The sequence below is a fragment of the Ambystoma mexicanum genome, chromosome 1p (assembly GCF_040938575.1).
Source record: "Ambystoma mexicanum isolate Mex_15411 chromosome 1p, UKY_AmexF1_1, whole genome shotgun sequence".
NCBI classification, from domain to species: Eukaryota; Metazoa; Chordata; class Amphibia; order Caudata; family Ambystomatidae; genus Ambystoma; species Ambystoma mexicanum.
Window position 1 is genome coordinate 1,036,217,464 of NC_090921.1, and position 16,713 is coordinate 1,036,234,176.

The window sequence follows — 16,713 nt, forward strand, 5'->3', positions numbered from 1 at the left end:
TGTACGGTATACTGAAATGCATTCACTGGCGTTTCATGCTTGAATCCCATTAGCTGCAGAAGTTGAGTGCACTTAAATAATCGCACCGTATATTCAGGTAAACATACACAGTGAAGAACTGTTTGACGTGTCTATATGTGTAGCAGCGATACACTGACCTGAAAAAGCAGGGAATAAACGAAAACAAATAACAATAAAAAAACTTTAAAAATCGAAATACACTAGGCTTAGTGGTGCTCACTGTCTCGGATAACAATTTGGTGGAGCAGATAGAAACTTGGTACAGTGTTGCTTGTGGGGGCTCACCAGGATTGAATCCTAGTTCCCAATCAATTGCTGCTACTCCAAGTGACATGTTCTGATAAGTGCCTGAACCCATAAGTGCCCTAAAGGACATCCATGACACAGCCTGCTCCTCCTCACATTGCGTGAATGTGCCTTATTCGCAAAGCACACAAATGGTGGCACTGAGATCAAATTAACTAACAGAGAGCAACCTATTTGCAAAATACTTTCGCTTCTCAGATGACATTTTCTGACACATATCAGAGACAACTTCGGGCAAAAAACTTGTTTCTGGACCACCACACTACAAGTCTGCTTGCCGGGGCCGCTGCGCCCAGCAGAGTTGTAATGAAAGCACGGCACCGTTAGCAATGGTGCCGGTGCTTTCGAGTCCCCATTCCTGTGGAGTCCCATGGAACTCTACGGGAATGGGGACTTACCGAATCCCCCGCCTGACTTCCCACTCCGTCATGACTTGTGATGTCCCGGTGGCACCGGGAAGTCAGGCAGCGGATCTGTTGTTACGGGTACGGCGGCAACCTGCTGGTAGCACAAGCGTGGTACCGCCGTACTCGTAATGAGGCCCAAAGTGTTGATCCGAGCCATTTCAGACAATAAAGGAGACACATATGCACCAATATCGCTCCAAAGTACAGTACCTCCAGCAGATGGTCGTTGTGTGGGATCATATGCTCGGCATTGGTTGATGAGTTCCTTTAGCTCAGATGGGCAGTCGGCTGGTAGAGGATCCTGGTGTTTTTCCAAACAAATCTTCTTAAAGATCATTTCTGGAGCGAAGCCTTGGATAAAAAAAGCGAGGAAAAAATGTGAGCAAAAGAGAAAATGAGATGGGGAGGTAGAGGATCCTGGTGTTTTTTCCAAACAAATCTTCTTAAAGATCATTTCTGGAGCAAAGCCTTGGATAAAAAAAGCAAGAAAAAAATGTGAGCAAAAGAGAAAATGAGACGGGGAGGGTGGAAGAAAACAGGGAGGGGCAAAGACAAAATGGCAGTGTGAGAAAGTGTTAGAAAATGTGTGAAAAAACTAAAATGAGAATGGGAGAGAGAATTTAAGTGTAAATGAGGAGTGATAGAAAAATAATAAGAGCCATAAAAAGACACACAGAGATTAAGGAACAGTGGATGCGAGCAAGTATTTAAAATAAATTAAAAGTGAGAACATAACAAATGAAAAGGAGCCGGAGGGAGACAGAGAGCGGCAAGGAAGAGAGAGAATAAGAGATACAGAACATGAACACACAGGCAGGCTTCTGGCGAGGCAGCTGCCTTCCTTTTCTAAAGCCATGAGATATCTGGGTACTACTTTCCCTTTAAAGGAGCGGCTTTCAGTTTTAGTTGCCACTCTCAGATTTGGGAATCTAGGGGACATTTTCCAAATAGCATACAACCGCCAAGTCTAATGTCACAAATCTAGAGTCCTGATTCATGCAACATCAAGACCTCTCTACTTTAAGGCCACAGTCCTGAGTATAGTTATTGGACCAACCTTAAGGTCTTGCCATTGTCCCTAAGTGTGTCCAGGAACCGATTAGGCCAACAAAACATATAAGCTTTTTAGCCATAAACTTTAAACCAGTAACTCCCTACAAAGAAGGTCCAGCAAAAATGAGAAAAGAAACAACAGAATAGTTTTGCAAATTCTGAGTCCCAAGGAAAGGTTCTGTTGCATGATTGAGTCACATCCCTAGAGACTTGTGAGTTACTTTTTCATGAGACGGTACAGCAAATGATTTTACAGTCAAGGGGCAGAGTCACATATGTCTTAGAAAAAATAAAACCTTTTTCTATTTATTGTATTTAACCCGTGCCCACAATTTCCCTAAATTAGAATGTGCGACCTTTGGCTGTTAGATGGTTTGATCTACGCAACCCATGATCCTTCACCACTGACTATGCTGGCTAGGGCTGATGGGAGTTGTAGTCCAAAACATCTGGAGACCCAAAGGTTGCAGGCCCCTGCCCTTAACAGATATGCATGTGTAACCTTTCTGTAAAGTGATAGTATATATCTCTTTTGAAAAACCCTTCTTAAGTGTGATTGCATTTTATACTGAAGGTGGTGCTTGGCCATTCTAGGCTGGGGGCAAAGCAATGTTTTTGTCCTTCTTGGATGACTAGGGAGAGTTCAGGGTCTCTGCAAAGGGGGTGCTGTTGCCTGAAGTGAGGGGTTGCAAGAGGACTGCAACATCTAACAGTCAGACTCTGCCTTATAGGACAGGAGCAGCTAAATGTGATTTCCCACCTTCTGGGCTATAGTCATCAAACCATGATCTCCTTCTAGGAAAGAAGCAAACAACCTCAATGTCGCAACTTCTAGACCCCCGACCCCTAACTGCCTCCCTAAAAGAAGGGCACTGGAGTTTCTGCTTTGTACATTGGAAAGGTTTCCTACCTTTGGCCCACAGCAGAGGCTGTGAATGGAATTCTTTAAATACTGGTTTCTGTTTTACAAGCAGTTTGGAAGTGCATCCATGCTGGCGTAAATGTGTTTGTCATTATTATGAGAATACAATGGATGTAATGAAGTGAGACTCCTGGAGGCAGCAGGTAAGTTCTCAAGAGGTTCCTTTATTCACGCACAGGCCACATGAGGTCAGGAACATGACAGGTACATATCAGGATAATAGGGTACAGGACAGGAGCCCAGGCGCTCCCACCACACAGGCTCACAGCCCCAACTGCCTGGGTGTGAAGTTGCCTCACTCTCCTGGTCCAGGTTAGCTGCACTACGTTCAAAGTTCTTTTTAAAAACAGTACTTCAAAATCTTAACCAGGCTATATAATCTGGGCTCGGGATTGATGAGAGAGGTGGAGAGAAGTATTGGGTGGATTTTCTGGTAAATCGGGCATCCTCACTCCATTCCACAGGACTAATACTGCAGCCCCTGCCTCTGTCTACCTAGTGGACATCATAATCAACTGGCTTCCTGGTGTCCTAGGGCTACACCATTAAGTATCTACCTAGTGGACATCATAATCAATTGGCTTCCTGGTGTCCTAGTCCTACACCATTAAGTATCTACCTAGTGGACATCATAATCAATTGGCTTCCTGGTGTCCTAGTGCTGCACCATTGAGTACCAGCTTCCATTCAATTTACTTTCCCAGTATTGCGTTTTATTTTTGCCTCATTTGTTACTTCCCTTACAACTGTTATTAAATCTCGACCTTTTTCTTTCAGTTTGCATAACCCCACACCCCTCATCTCACTTTACTCTGGGATATCCCCGTCTTTTGACCTGCTTTCAACAATCATTGTGTACGATCTTTATAGTGAAACGTAAACTATATTTAATTGACTGGCCTTCATCCCAAATCTAGTTTATTAAGACTTTTTCTGGCACTCACTTCACTCTGTCCCACTGTTTCAACTGCATTGAACACTTTGGGGCTTCGGGATTTGCTGCTGACCTCAACTATCATCTGCAATTGGTTTGGAGTGAAGGAGAAGTGCAACGTGCGTGATAGGCTATATATATAGCACTCATGCATATTACCTTTCAGCGGGATTTCCTTTGATGCAATCTCCCACAAGACGATTCCAAAGCTGGAAGAGAAAGATCCATCTTTACATTTCCAAGATTGGGTACAAAATATTGAATTCGAATCTTAGCTTGCTGCCTTGTGTATAATTTACATCCTACCTAATGGAATCATGTCAAATGGTGCATAGTTTGGAGGGTACAGTTAAATGGGCGCAGTGAAAGTGGCAGGATTGCAGGAAGAGGTGGGGGAGGGACCTAACACCAACCCCAAATTGCATTCCATGCATTCGCCTATTTGAGTTCTGTCAGCGAGTTGTGAGCAGCAGGAAAAGGGTTCTTTCTCCGCTGATCAAAATGTCCAACCCTTTACAAATGAAATCACCTCACCTTTGGCACAGCACATCAATGGTTCTGTGTTTCTACCCCTTTTTTCAACAGCAGTACAAATGTGGCGGTCGGGGGCCACTGCACTGAGAAGCTGGACGAGAGGCAGCAAGGACACAATAGTAGTGGCAGCGTGGGAGCAGTGTGACGAGGAAGGTGGCAGTCAGGGGGAAATGGCAGTAGGAATGAAGTGGTAAGGAGAGTATGACAACCCCACCCTCCCCTCATAAGTGGGGGGAGGGTGGGGGACTCCCATACTCTTGTGGATGCACTGGTTCACATAAGAGTCTCTGCAGGTGCTCCAGACTCGTGAGGCATAGATCCACTGCTTTAAAGCACTCCGCCTGCAAAATGTACGCAAGGGGTGTGCTCCTGGGGGAGGGGCTGCAGCAGATGAACGCCCATCTCTGATTCACGGAGGGGACGCCTCCCCTAGCCTCAGCCAGCCAGAAAGCAGGGGCGCATGAATGCACAAGGATGCTGGGGGTTGCTTCCCATTCCTTGAGCATGTTTAATCTGACCAAATGGAACCATCCATGCTTGGCATGTGCATTTCTTATGATGCATCACTCACTGTTAATTATGTGTAGAAAAGTCTATCACTGCGAAGGTGCTCATTGACCCCAAAAGTGGGTAGGGGGCACACCCCAGACCCCAACCCACAAATGGTCAGTGTGTCAATGTATATCTAGGTGTGAAAAACATGCCTAAATGTAGGCATTCGTGAGGGGATGGTCCGAGGGGCGACTGTGGGTCAATAGTTAATACTGTGAATAAGGTACTTGTGAGGTGGGAACTGTGGGCATGAGTTCTAAGAGGAAAAGGGGGAGCCTGGGGGGAACGCGAAGCGAGTGGCCGTGAAGGGTAGAGCGCCTCATTGGGGTATTTAAGGCTCCAGGGAAGGTTCGGGAGTCAGGCGACAGTTGGACTTGGAGATTGTGAAGTCCTGTCGCCTGCTCCCGAGCCTTCCCTGTGGAGCGGGGCCCTCAGTTCTGGAGGTTAGTGTAGTTAAGTGGTGTGGTTTAGCATAATAGGGGGGAGTTTAGGCATAGTTCAACATAAGGTGAATTTAAAAAAAATAATAATAATAATAATAATTATAATAATAAATCCAATTTTTATATTATAGATGGGGGTACCGTAGTAAGGTACCCCCTCTTACCGTAGCCGCCGCCGGCCTAATTTAGTATCCGTGGGCGGGGGAGTGGGGTATTCCTGGGTCGGGTTTTCCAAGTCCGGCACGGCGTGAAGTAGAGTGAAAGTGCCGGCCCACGTGGCTCTTGTTATTGAGCTTTTGTCATAGTAAATCTGGCATCCAGCGCCAGTGCTTTCCCGCCCCTGGTCCGTGCTGTGTCCGTGGGTGAGGGCTTGTAGTGGCAATATCTGGCAGCCAGAGCCGGTGCCTTCCCTCCCTTGTTCAGCGCTGTGTCCGTGGGTGAGGGCTTGTAGTGCTAGCGTCGTAGCCTGTTTCCCTGCTCCTACGAAGGCAGCAGTGCGCAGTAGCAGTATTGGGTCGAAAGGGGGCAGTGCGTCTCTCTTATAGGGACCGCTCTGTTTTATGTGCCTTTATGTGCGGTGCTGCGTGCGCGCCGACAGGGGGCAGTGTTGGGCGGCCGTTTTCTTGGCCCCAATTTGAGCTGGGGACTCCTGGTTTTGGGGGTTTCGTTTGGGGGCAATTTAAGGCTTAGTAGAGGGGCTTTCAAGGGCAAGCCATTCTTGGTGAAAACGTGAACCCTGTGCTGCTTCTGGTTTGGGGGTGTCTCTGTGGGGGGCAAATTTGTAGTATTAGGTAGGGTTCTTTTAGGACAAGAGGAGTTTCTGGGAATTTAAAAATAAAAATAAATAAATAATAACATATATGTAATTTAATTAATTAGTAGTATTCTGCTATCTGGATATTTAAGAGTTAATTAACTCTTTACAATAAATGTTCTAGTTATATTTACGGCCCCTTCTTTTTCCGGGGCTTCTCTTAGTGGGTTATTGTTCCAAGGGTAGGTGTCGGCTAGGGGGGGTTAAGCATAGCTAGTTTAACAGAAAGATTGTATTTTAGGGCTCGGACCGATGGGTGGGCAGTATTTAGGCGGGTGAAAATAAAATAAAATATAAATAAATAAATAAAAATAAATAAATAAATAAATTTGGGGAATACCAGATGGGTAGTACATATTGCCAATGGGGTTTTATTAGGAGTGAATTTTAACTCTGTTAAAAGTTATTAGTTTGTCAATTTGGGTAGAGGTCCCCGGGTAGTTTTTGGCTCGGGAGCATAGGCTAGTTAGTTGAGCGGTAGAGGGGCATATTTCAGTGCACAGCAGGTTAGTTGGGGCACAATGGTGGGACAGGGAGCTAGTAAGAAGGGTTTAGTGGATGCTAAGGCTCTGAGGGAGGTCCTGGAAATCATTAGCAGGGCATCTAAGGCCCAATTGGAAGGGGCGGTGGGGGAGGTCACGGGAGAGGGGGAGTTAGGAGGTGGTAGGCCGCAGCGTAGAGCAGCGGCAGATGGGGATCTCGCCGCAGTGGTGGCTTGCACCCCTGCGGCGGGGAGAGGGGAGGTTTGGAAATCCAGGAGCACAATGGGGGCAATGGCACGGGAAAGGATGGGGTGGTGCTGTTTGCACAAGCGGGCCACCCCGGGGGAACAGGTATTGATCGTGGAGGGGCATGGCCCCGGGGAGAAAGCGGGACGCCTGGAAAAGGGGTAAGGAGACGGTAGGGTCCAAGGGATAGTTAGTGAGGAAGTGGCTTTATTTAAATATTTAATTGTTGGGGGAAAATGAAAATGTTTAATTATTTAATTGGTTGTTTAAAATAGGGCTTTAATTTGTAAAGCATGGAGCCAGGTAAGCGTTTAATTGTAAGCTTTGGCCTGTCACATTAAAGCAACCTTTTCCACTTTTAAATGAGTCTGGGTTTTTGTGCAGTAAGCCAAAAGGGGGCCCTGGGGGGAACGCAAAGCGTTTCCCCCCGGGGATTATTTTGGCGCTGCACACGGCCAGCGAGTGGCCGTGAAGGGTAGAGCGCCTCATTGGGGTATTTAAGGCTCCAGGGAAGGTTCGGGAGTCAGGCAACGGTTGGACTTGGAGATTGTCCCGCCCTCCCACCCCCTTTATTTTGGGTTAGGTCTGGTATCTGGTTTTATTTATAAGGGGGGGAACCATATACTTGGGTTCTGCAGGGTTTTATTTTACATGTCAAGTTTTTTACGGGGATTTTTGCTGCCTGTTAAGGAGCTATTGTCTGGTAGTTTTGTGTGACAGGTCTGGGCACTAGTGAAGTTGTAATTAATTTCTGTTGCTGATGTGGCAGGTCAGTCTGGCTGCAGGTCATAGGAAGGGGGAGATTGGTGTAGAGGGGAGTTTGAGGGGACTTGAAGTGGTTCTGGTTGCTGGGGGCATGGCCCCTTTAGATGTGGGGGGAGGGAAGCATAATGGGGGAATGGCGTGGGAAAGGATGGGGTGGCGCTGTTTGCACAAGCGGGCCACCCCGTGTGAACAGGTATTGAGCTTGGAGGGGCATGGCCCCGGGGAGAAAGCGGGATGCCTGGAAAAGGGGTAAGGAGACGGTAGGGTCCAAGGGATAGTTAGGGGGGAAGTGGTTTCATTTAATTATTTAATTGTTGGGGGAAAATGAAAATGTTTCATTATTTAATTGGTTGTTTAAAATAGCGCTTTAGTTTGTAAGGCATGGAGCCAGGTAAGCGTTTAATTGTAAGCTTTGGCCTGTCACATTGAAGCAACCTTTTCCACTTTTAAATGAGTCTGGGTTTTTGTGCAGTAAACCAAAATGGCACATTGCATTCGGTGTCAGCATCTGCTTCTGGTTCTGCCTATGGTGCCAGTAAAAGTGATGCAGCCTTCTTAAAATTGACCTGAACATTTAGGCAATAATCTGAGAGACGAGGTCGGGGGGTGGGGGCTTTACAGGTCTGTAACCCGAGGACCTATTTGGAATCCTGAGCAAAGTGGCTGCTGGAGTTCCCATAGTGTTGTTAACAGCTATCAACACAGCCCAGGACAGGTAGCACGGGGAACGGGGAACTACTGTCCCGGGGCGCATGCCAGACACACAGAAGAGGAGCTGTGACTGCAGAAACAGAAGAAGGACAGGTGACCAGCAAACGAACAGGTAGGCTGGGGCAACGTGCATGGAGAGAAAGCACACAAGGGAGATTGCGCCACGAGAGAGGGTTGGTTTTCTGAGGCAGGAGAGGGGAGAGCAGATGCCAGCATTGTCTGGGGAGGGTAATGAGGTCAGACAGAGAAGGAAGAGGTTAGCAGGCAGGGTAATTGCGAGCGGGGTGCCCAACGTCACTAGCGGTCTGAGAACTGACAAGCCATACCAGCAGCTCCCAGGGATTAGCCAACAGGATGGCTCCCTCACTCGGATGTTGGTTGCAATGTACAGTTAGAGGTCAATAATAACGCTTAACGAAAGTGACATTAAGGTTGCAATTAACAGAGTCAGAGGGTGATAGTGAGGGGTGTAACAAAGCCCCCTGCTTGGCTCGAAGGGCTAAGTGTGTGGGCGGCCTCAGGCCACATCCCCTCTCCCCTCAAGCTACCGAATGGTGGCACTAGAGGAGGTGGGGATCCCCACTGAATACCCTCATTTACTTTCAGTCTTTGATAAGGAGGAATGCTTTCTCTTTAAATCACAACACGGTAGCTCTGCACCTCTGCTACACTTAAGCCACCCTGGGGGCAGGATCACAGCATTTCTCAAAACAAACCCTGGGCAGTCCACCAAGAGTAGCAGCTTTACTCCTAAAAATAAGCAGCAGCTAAAAGACACATTTCAGAATAGAAAGCAAATGTTAAAAGGCAGCTTTCAGCCTTAGCACTGCATAGCTTGCCACATGGCTCATCGAAAAGGGGGGCGGTGAGGAATGGGATTTGTAAGCTTTGTCCCATAACAAACCAGAGATAGGTTTAGTAGCCAGGGAGACCCAGAAACGACAGAAATGGAACAAAACTCCCCAGGCCAGGACAAAGTTGAGCGCTGCATAAAGTAGACAGGCAGAGAGCCAGGACAACCAAATGAGTTCCAAAGCGGCCACCCCACCTCTTATAAACTACAGACCCATCCCCGGCATGTCAAAGGAGTACGCTGCCTGAATCAATCACTGTAGAGCCCTCTCCCAATCCCCCAGTTACAAGTACAAAGCACAAGTCTGCGAGCCAGCCCAGGGCGGGATCAAGGACACTATGACAAGATACACAGCCCAACTCACTTAGTGGATAGCTTGACAGGAGATTGAATTGTGTTTGGGGAGAGCTGGAGAGAAAGGTGAGAGACAGGAATGGGGTAAGGAGGAGAAGACTGAAGGAGTAGAGAGTAGGCTGGAGTAGGGGAAACCTTAGAGGGTGAGAAGGAGTTTTGTGACCAGACCACTCTATCTCTGAGTGAACAGGGCATTATATCCGAGAGGGAGGTTGGAGGGAATTTGTGGGAGGAGGCTGGTAAGCTTAAGTAGAATGTTGCAGCGGTGTTGGAGAAAGTTGGTAAAGTTAAGGAGGGCAGACGGTTATTGGAGGAGGTTGGTGAGTGTAAGGAAGAGCTTGGAGCATTTTTGCAGCAGGTTGGTAAAGTTAAGAAAAAGGCTGGAAGGTGGTGGAAGGAGGTTGGCAAACTTAAGGAGGAGGTTGGAGTGTTGGTGGAGGAAGTAGGTGAGATGAAGGTGAGGTCAAAGAAGGAATGAGAGTTGAGTGGCTGGACAGTGAGGGGGGGCTAAACAAGAGCAGGAGATGAAAAGAGGTGATGTCAAAGACAGTGACGTTGAGAAGGAGGGAGCTGGTTGGAGAGTTGCAAAAGGAGGCAGTACATAACATCAGGGGGTGAAAGGTGGTGAAGTTAATGAAGGAAGATGAGTTTAGAAGGAGGTGGGTGGCGAGTTTAAGGAGGGGTTTTATTTTATTTATTTATTTACTACATTTGTTACACGTCCAGACCCTTAGGTATCACGGCGAGGTTGCAGATCAAAGTTAGCATATTACACACAATTGTTCACATAATGCACAATACAGTCATTCACAAACATGATTACATTTAGTTACATACAAATGGGTGAAGCAGGGTGCATGCAGCCTATTTAAACCCGCTCAAAACCGTTGTCCTTTCTACTATTTGAAGAGCCAGGTTTTGAGTGAATTTTTGAATACAGTGAGGGAAGCTTCTTCTTTGATGCTGTTAGGGAGGGAGTTCCAATGTTTGGGGGCTAAATATTGGAAGCTGCTGCCCCCTGCTTTAGCATTCTTGGATCGGGGTATCTCTAGAAGTCGGAGGTTGTTAGATCTGAGTATTCTTTTGAATACTTTCTTTTGTATGGCTTTGTTTAAGTATTTGGGAGCTGTGTCCTGTTGGCATGTGTAGGTTATGCAGAGTGTTTTAAATATGATTCTTTCTGCTAGAGGAAGCCAGTGGTGATCTTTCCTGATCTTAGATATATAGTCTGATTTCTTGATGCATAGAGCTGCTCTTAGAGCTTTATTTTGTATCAGTTGTAATGTTTTTAAGTTAGATTTAGAGGTACCTAAAAGTAAAACAATACAATAGTCAAGTTGTGAGAAAATCAGTGCTCTGGCCAAGGTGGCGCAGTTGGTAGGGGTGAGGAATTGTCTGCTTAGTGAGATTAGTTTCGCTGTGTATGCTGTGGTGGACGCGAGGCTGCTGATGTGTTTAGTCATGGAAAGATTGGCATCCAAGTAAACTCCTGGGGTTTTAACTTGATTCGAGACTGGTATGTTGGTACCATCAATGCTGATGGATGCATAGTCGGGGTGGAGGCTACTAATGTTGGTTTGGGAGCCCACTATCAAAATGTCGGTGTCCTCATCGTTGAGACAAAGGCTATTTAGAGCCATCCAGTTTAGGATAATAGCATAGATTTTGTTAATGAGTAATGTGTCATGTGAGTCGTTACCTGAGATAAGGATCTGGGTGTCATCTGCAAAGTTGGTGTAGATGGCACCTATATCATCTAAGGCTGAGAATAGGAGTTTAGTGTATGCATTGTAAAGTGTAGGTGAAAGGCAGGAACCTTGTGGCACTCCAATGGAGACAGGGATGGGGTCAGTTACCTATGGTAACTCTGGATGTTCGGTCAGCTAAGAAGGATTTAATCCACATTGTTACATCCGTGGAGAAGTTGAAGTCATTAGTTAGGGTAGTACAGAGTTTATCATGATCCACTAAATCGAACGCAGCAGAAAGGTCTAATAGCAGAAGAATACATAGTTTACCTGAGTCTCTAATAGTATCCATTTGAATTTTGAGGTCCAGTAGCGCTGTTTCAGTGCTGTGTTTTGGCCTAAATCCGGATTGTCTTGAGCCAAGAAGTTGGTTATTTTCTAAGTGGGATTGTACTTGATTATAATTCTGAGAAGAAAGGGGACTGTAGTTATTGGCCGGTAATTTGTGGGCACCGTAGGGTCTAGGGAAGGCTTCTTAAGCAGTGCTGTAACCCAGGCTTCTTTGATACTGGTTGGGACCAGATTGGCTTTGAATGAGGCATTAACAAAATTGGTAATAATGGGTATGAGTGCATGGGCGCAGGATTTAACTATGTGAGCTGGGACGGCGTCTCCTTTGCAGTTGGAAGCTTTCAGTTTGGATATGGTGTCACAAACTGATTTTTGGTAGTTCCGGAGTGAAGGCGAATAGTGGGCTGGTATTAGTAACGAGGTTAGTAGGGTGTTTGTCATTGGTAGGTTTACTTGCTAGCAGATCCTTTTTGGTGGTAATTTTAGTTTGCAATAGTTTAATTGTGGTTGCTAGAGCATCTTGTATAGTGGTACACCATTCTTTACTTGGTTTAGTAGGGTTGGTAATGGGGATTGGGTTTTCCAATTCTCTCAGGATGGAAAATAATTCTTTGGAATCAGAGGCTGCGTTATTGATCCGTGTATTATAGGCATTTGCTTTGGTTGAAATGATTGCTGACTTGTAGTTTTTGTTAGACAATAGGAAGGCGGTTTTTGCTTCTAGTGTTGGATTTTTTCTGAGGTTCCAAAGCGCGTTTCTTTCTTCTGAGATCGACTAAGTCATCTTTAAACCAGAAACAAGACTGTTTATCGGTGTGTTTCGATTTGGTGGTTAGGGGAGCTGCCGCATTGATGGTAGAAGTAAGACAGTTTTTGTAGATATCCGCTAGGAGACATGGGTTATCACTGGTGATTGATTGTGCGTCTAGGGCTGTATTTAGTATAGGGCTCATATTAGCTGATGTGAGCTTACTAAGATTTCTAGCTTCATAGGTGTGATTAGGTTTTTGTTCAGTGGGGAATGGTTCACCAGTAATGATGGTGAACTGAATGTTGAAGTGATCTGTCCAGCTAAGTGGAGATATAGAGTCAATAACAATGGTGGAATTGTGCGTGAGGATCCAGTCGAGGGTTCTACCCTTGATGTGGGTAGGGGCGTTAATATGTTGGGCAAAGCTCATATCCTTGAGAGCTGAATGAAGGGCCTCTGCTTTGGTATCGCAACTATCATTGAATCCTAGATTTATGTATCTGAGGATGATACATTTGGTATTAGGTTTGATTAGTGGGGCGAGCAGGAGAGGGAAATCTATTTCTGGATGGCTATTTGAGTTAGGCGTTCTGTAGATGACAACGATGTTAATAGTGGTTTTAGCATTGATATCTAGTTTGGTTAAAAGTAATTAGTAACCATCAACACTTTCAATGGGGTATGATCTCAGTTGGAGATTGGTCTTAGCTATAACAGCGACTCCACCTCCCTGGGAGTGAGTCCTATCCGTTCTGAATATGGTATAATCATCTGGGATTGCAAGTGACAGCAGAGGGCCTGTGGCTTGGTGCAGCCAGGATTCAGTAATGACAAGGAGATCAAGATGAGTGTCAAGTATAAGATCGGGAATTTCTGTTGCGTGTGCTCCTAGGGTGCGGTATTAATGAGTGCTCCTTTGAGGTTGGTGATAGGCTTTAGTTTAGGGACAGTTGCTTCGGTAGCTGGCTTAGGGGACAGGGTAAAATGGGGTTGTTTGGGTGTAATTTTAATCAAATGGAGGCTGAGGGGGCCTGAGGTTTGGGTCTGACTATGTGCGATAGGGTGTGCTGTGGTTCCATGACCAGACCAATGAGTACGGGATCTTATCCAGAGGCATCTGGTTTCTCCCACAATGGGGTGGGAAGGGTGGTTACCCGTGATAGGAAAGATTTGCGTAATCTCTGATGCAGGTGGCTTCGTGTAAGAGGTGCTAGTGTGAATGGGGTTGTTAAGGCTGGTGGTGCAATGGTGGTGTTGTAGGTAAGAAGGGCGTGGGACACGTGATTGGAAAGTTCCGAGGACAGGCCGGTTTGGACAAGCCATTCTTATGCGCTACAAAAAGATTCCCAAGGCAAGGTACTCTATTTTGAACAATACAGAAGGGAAACATGATTGCAGTTAACCACAGTTGCATGTTCAGTATAATTTGCAGTATCAATACCATGACTAGCGTAATATGGCTAACTCTACAATAGTAGGCTAGAGTAGTCACTTTGCATGGCTAGTGCTTAGTAGAGGTGGGCTGGAATCACTTAAAAGTGTCAGGCTGGAAGGAGCTTTGCAGTGGCAAGCTAGACAGTTTTGCTAACGGTATGTTACGACAGTTTTGCAACCTTACAATGTAGGCTGATAATCAATTTAGCTGAGGAGGGCTTTTCTGTAGCAAGGAGCTACTACAATTTTTGCCGTCTAGAGACAACTTTACTAGTGTGGGCTAGAATGACTTTGCAATGGCAGTCACTAAAACAATGTTTGCATGCAATCTAAAAGCAATTTAACTGCTATAGGCTAAAATGGGTTCGCAGTGGCAGTCACTTAAAACAATGTTTGCACACAATCTAAAAGCAATTTAACTGCTATAGGCTAAAATGGGTTCGCAGTGGCAGTCACTTAAAACAATGTTTGCACACAATCTAAAAGCAATTTAACTGCTATAGGCTAAAATGGGTTCGCAGTGGCAGTCACTTAAAACAATGTTTGCACACAATCTAAAAGAAATTTAACTGCTATAGGCTAAAATGGGGTCGCAGTGGCAGTCACTTAAAACAATGTTTGCCCACAATCTAAAAGCAATTAAACTGCTATGGGCTAAAATGAGTTCGCAGTGACAGTCCATAAAAACAATTTTTTCACACAGTCTAAGAGCAGCTTACAACTGCAGGCTAGAGTGGATTTGTAATAGGTTTGCAGAGGTATATCACTTTGCTGATATAGGATAACTTGACTTCACAGTATCGGACGGGTGGGAGCAGCAAAGCAATGTGAGAGAAGGATTGCTTAGTGGTTTACGAGCTAAAAGCATTTGGTATAGATTTGGCCAGTAGGCGCTGCGCATGAGGATTAATATTCCTTCGCAGACAATGGAAATAGTAGCACTAGAGCGGGTATCAGTGCAGGCCGATAGCGGGGAGGCGCTTATGAGTACTGCTACCGCTAGAGATGCTTGGAGTGTGAACAGTGTGTGCGCGGGTGATAAACAGTGGGGGCATATTATATGACAATGGTGGGGGAGGTAGAGTGCTGGGCAGGAAGGATCCTCCAGCGCATGATACTAGTTGTTGTTGGAGCCAATCGTCAGTATGCATATAAAACAGAGAGTACAAACGTAGATCTGACAAGAACACGTGTAGGGTAAGTACGCTTGAGGAGCAATGGTAATCGCCCAGAGAGGAGCGGCGATCAACATGGGATTGTAAAGTTACCTTTGGATGAGGCCAGGGCGCGTGATCCAGGGGGTCTGGCAGACAAACAAAGGAGGTAAAGTCGAGGAAAGAGGTGGAGCCAAGAAAGAGGATGAGGTAAAAGATCAGTAGGTGAACTAGAGGTTATAGGGCCAGTATTTACATCAAAGGTGGAGAGGAGGTTCGATTTCTGACTGCAGGAAGAGGGTTTGGGGTCAGGCCTTGATCTGAAGGGACGCATCCCAGGGTGGGAGGATATTTGAGCTTGAGGATAAAGCACTAAGGAGGGTAGGAGCGATCAAGTTGCTAGAGCAAGGCTTCTTAGTTACCGCAATGTACACTCTGCCGAACTAGTGATCTCCCTCTAGCAGAAGACCAGGGGAAACCAAGCAGGATAATAGACATTTCTCATAACCCGATAAAGAGTAGCTACCAGCCACGCACCGATGTCCTAACCTGCAACTAGGCTATTTTCCCAGACCTGTTGTGTACACCTTAGTGAAAGATGGAGAAATAGATTAGGGGCCTACCCAAGAAAACCTGCACCCAGTGACAATGTAGGAAACACTGGCGGAATATCCTGGAGCCACAGTGTTCCAGCATTGGAGTCCCTGTAGTTATTCTTTGGATCATACTGGTTTTATTTGTGATTTGATACTGTGAATACAGGAACACCCTGTGCCCCACCTGCATGTTGATCTACATTAATTTTACATTAACAGTGGATTGCTACTTTTTCCCCCTTTTCCATATGTATTGTCTTCATTTTACACAGTTTTCTACACCTAGACCTGCTGTGCCATACCTGTAAATCTCGCTGGCCTTGTCGTATTTGTAGTTGATGTCACTCAGCCGCTGCGGCGACAGGTACACTAGACTATTGGCCTCCTTTTGAGTGCTCTCTGGGGAGGCACGTTTGATCGAGGACTCAGTCTTTGACAATTCAAACCCTGCGAGCTGCAGGAGAGAAGAGATTACAAGTGTGAGACTTCAGGATCAAGGAACAGAAACAAGAACATCGAAAATTCTTGTATCAGTAATACTGGTTGACCAACCGTCCTCACAGTGCGTCATATGTAAAAGGATACATATTCACTACACGTCAAGTCTTTGTAATCAGCGACGAGCAAGTCACAATAGTAGGATGATTTGTGGAGTACAAAATGTATCAGGAAAGTTGCCCAGCCATGTTCAATATTTCTGAAGTATAACCCCTAGAAATTATTGGCTCATTAATTAGGTTTCAAATGCTATACTTAAATTCCTTTCACCTGTAGCACAGGAGTAAAAACATTGACAGAAACATGTAGAGTAGAATAGAGAAGCAAATAAATGTAAATCATTTTATTTTAAAAAAAATCAAATGTAGAGCAAACCAGTTATGTTAAAAAAAGTCACTTACGATGGATGAATTTTGTGTGGGGCGATGATGGGTAATTAACAGGTGGATATGAAAGAATAGGAGTATCTCCCCTGCTCCCAATAAGACCTAGTGCGATATGTAGTGCCACACAATGATACGTAGAAAGGTGTTTAAAGTGATCAGCCCTTATCCATTTCTAGCGTATGGAGTGTTTTGGGGTGGCAGACACGCACACACACACACAAAGGGGGATGGAAGAGGGCCTGGAGCAGGTCAAACCCCCACAATTGGGGTAGGTCAGTATGGCAAAATGTCAAATTGCACGGTTTACAACCCATAGAGTCGAACTCCCTGGAAACATCCAAAGGCACTATGGTAACCTCCTCTGGACAATGCTGGACTGCATCCATGCCATAAGGTTGTCGAGATAGATTCATATGGGTACTCTTTTCTGACCGGAAGCTGGTCTAATCCACATGCAA

General features: G+C 45.7%; 1 protein-coding gene across 3 annotated transcripts in view; it reads right to left on the minus strand.

Moving 5' to 3' along the window:
- Positions 1-16,713, minus strand: part of MLKL (mixed lineage kinase domain like pseudokinase) — a 250,379-nt gene that overhangs the window by 23,326 nt on the left and 210,340 nt on the right. For all 3 annotated transcript variants that reach the window (XM_069604125.1, XM_069604116.1, XM_069604131.1), the window contains 3 exons: positions 15,674-15,825; positions 3,803-3,852; positions 945-1,085 (listed from right to left, as the gene is read on the minus strand). In XM_069604125.1, the coding sequence (XP_069460226.1) occupies positions 945-1,085; positions 3,803-3,852; positions 15,674-15,825 (343 nt within the window). The remainder of the gene's footprint in view (positions 1-944; positions 1,086-3,802; positions 3,853-15,673; positions 15,826-16,713) is intronic.